At 48.0% G+C, this 1,816-nt stretch overlaps 1 protein-coding gene across 1 annotated transcript; it reads left to right on the top strand.

Annotated features, from left to right (window-relative positions):
- The first annotated feature begins 1,064 nt into the window (after positions 1 to 1,064).
- Positions 1,065 to 1,469, top strand: LOC148776465 (cathepsin Z-like). Its single transcript, XM_088840187.1, has one exon. It carries the CDS (start codon positions 1,065 to 1,067, stop codon positions 1,467 to 1,469), a length of 405 nt encoding a protein of 134 aa, XP_088696313.1.
- Positions 1,470 to 1,816: the final 347 nt, after the last annotated feature.

Genomic DNA, 1,816 nt, shown 5'->3' with positions numbered 1-1,816 from the left:
TAGTAACTATAGAATTCTATACCTTCTAGTTTATTTATTAATTTTACAAAAGAGATTTTACAGAGGAGAGCCCAGCAAAGTGTCACTTGTTTGACATTTAGGAATTATACAGATGCGCCCTTACTGTCTGGGTTTCTGCCGAGAACACAATACTATACTCAGGCTAACTTGGAAATGGTATTATTATATGATGCAGTATGAAGCACTGTGTGTAATTACCCAAATTCTACAGCTATTAATATTTGCCTAATTTTGTGAGGAAACAAGGTGTGAGCAGAACAGTGAGAATTGTGAGTTTGCTCGAAAGGCAGTTTTACTAAAGGTCACACTCCCCATAAGATCTGGTCCTTGAAAACCCTGCTCTATTTTTGTACAAACACAACCTCGTGTATCTTGTGGGGAAGAAGACATGCTCCTGGAGAAGATATTATTTTCTCTACACAGCCTTTAGCTACTCCAGGGGCACCGCTGTATTCATCACTTAGACCAGCATAGACTGTGATGAGTGGCAACAAACTTAAAGCTTAGTAAGACTCAAGTCCATTGTACCTTCTAATAAACTGAGCAGAGAAAATAGTTTAGTAAGTCATCTGAGTGAAACAGGCGAGACACAGTCTTCAAATATATGAAGAAGGGTGGCAAGAAGAGTTGGTACAACATGAGAAAAACAGTTGCAAAGGGTGGATAGTGGTAGGGCCCAGTGCTTAAGTCCTGGCTGAGATGTTACATCTCTGAGTTCTCAGGGGAGGTTGGAATGTTTAGAAAACAAGGCAGCCAGAACGCCCTATGAGGTAAGCTGGAACTTACACCAGGCACAGCACAAAGGATCAAGTACCCTTTCTATTTCTGCACTGAGGCTAGTTCCATGTACCAAGGCAGGATCCTGTAAATTGAGAGACATGAGGATTTAGAGTTCACTTCTGGTCTTAGATTTAGATGCCAGAGCCTAAGAAAGTAACAAATGGGGAGGTCTGTGAGGATGTGATTCAAGAAATACTTGAACTGGGGTCTGAGTTGGAGTCAGAGTCCACTCTCATGGGAGCCAGGGACTCATCCGGGCAAGCATGGCCGCCACCATCACTGCTCGTGCTGCCCTTGCTGCTGGCTGCATGGCCCAGGGCCTCCCCTTCTGCCCAGGCTGTGGCTGCTACCAACCCCTGTGCTGGGAACAGCATGCCCAGCTGGGGTGCAGGACAGACTCTGGGCCCCGTGAGTATGGGTCACCATCGGATCTGTCCAAGAACTGGAACTGGTGGAAGGTGGGATGGGGTCGACTAGGCCAGTGTCACCAGGAACGAGCACACCCCCAGCATGGCAGCACCTCCTGGATCCAGCATCCACCCCACCACAGCCCCAAGGAGACCAGTAACAAGTACCAGGCCGAGGACCAGGAGTGTGACAAGGTTAGCCAGTGCAGAACAGGCGCTGAATTCAGACAGTGCCATATCCTCCAGAACCACACGCTCTAGAAAGTTGGTGACTTCTCCCTCTCTGGGAGGGAGAAGATGATGGCAGAAATCAAGGCAAGTGGGTCCATCAGCCACAGTACAATCGCAACAGGCAAGATGTCTAACCACTCGGAGTCATCTCTGCTGAACACCATGAGGAGGCCCATTTCCGTGGCCAGGTGGGATGTCAGCAATGGAAGAGAGTACTGAATTGTCCAGAATTTACCACGGGGTGAGAGAGGCTGTATGAGGATAGTGACCAGCATCTACAAAGATGGGAAGAGTACTGATCACAACCTTGCTATCCAGGAGAACTGCACATCTGGGGACCCCATCATCTCATGAGCCCTAACCAGTGGGGATTCCAT

Source organism: Moschus berezovskii, chromosome 9 (assembly GCF_049115385.1).
Source record: "Moschus berezovskii isolate FMDL1 chromosome 9, NW_MosBer_1.0, whole genome shotgun sequence".
NCBI classification, from domain to species: Eukaryota; Metazoa; Chordata; class Mammalia; order Artiodactyla; family Moschidae; genus Moschus; species Moschus berezovskii.
Note: the sequence above shows the minus strand (reverse complement) of the source record. Positions and strands in the feature narration are given on the sequence as shown.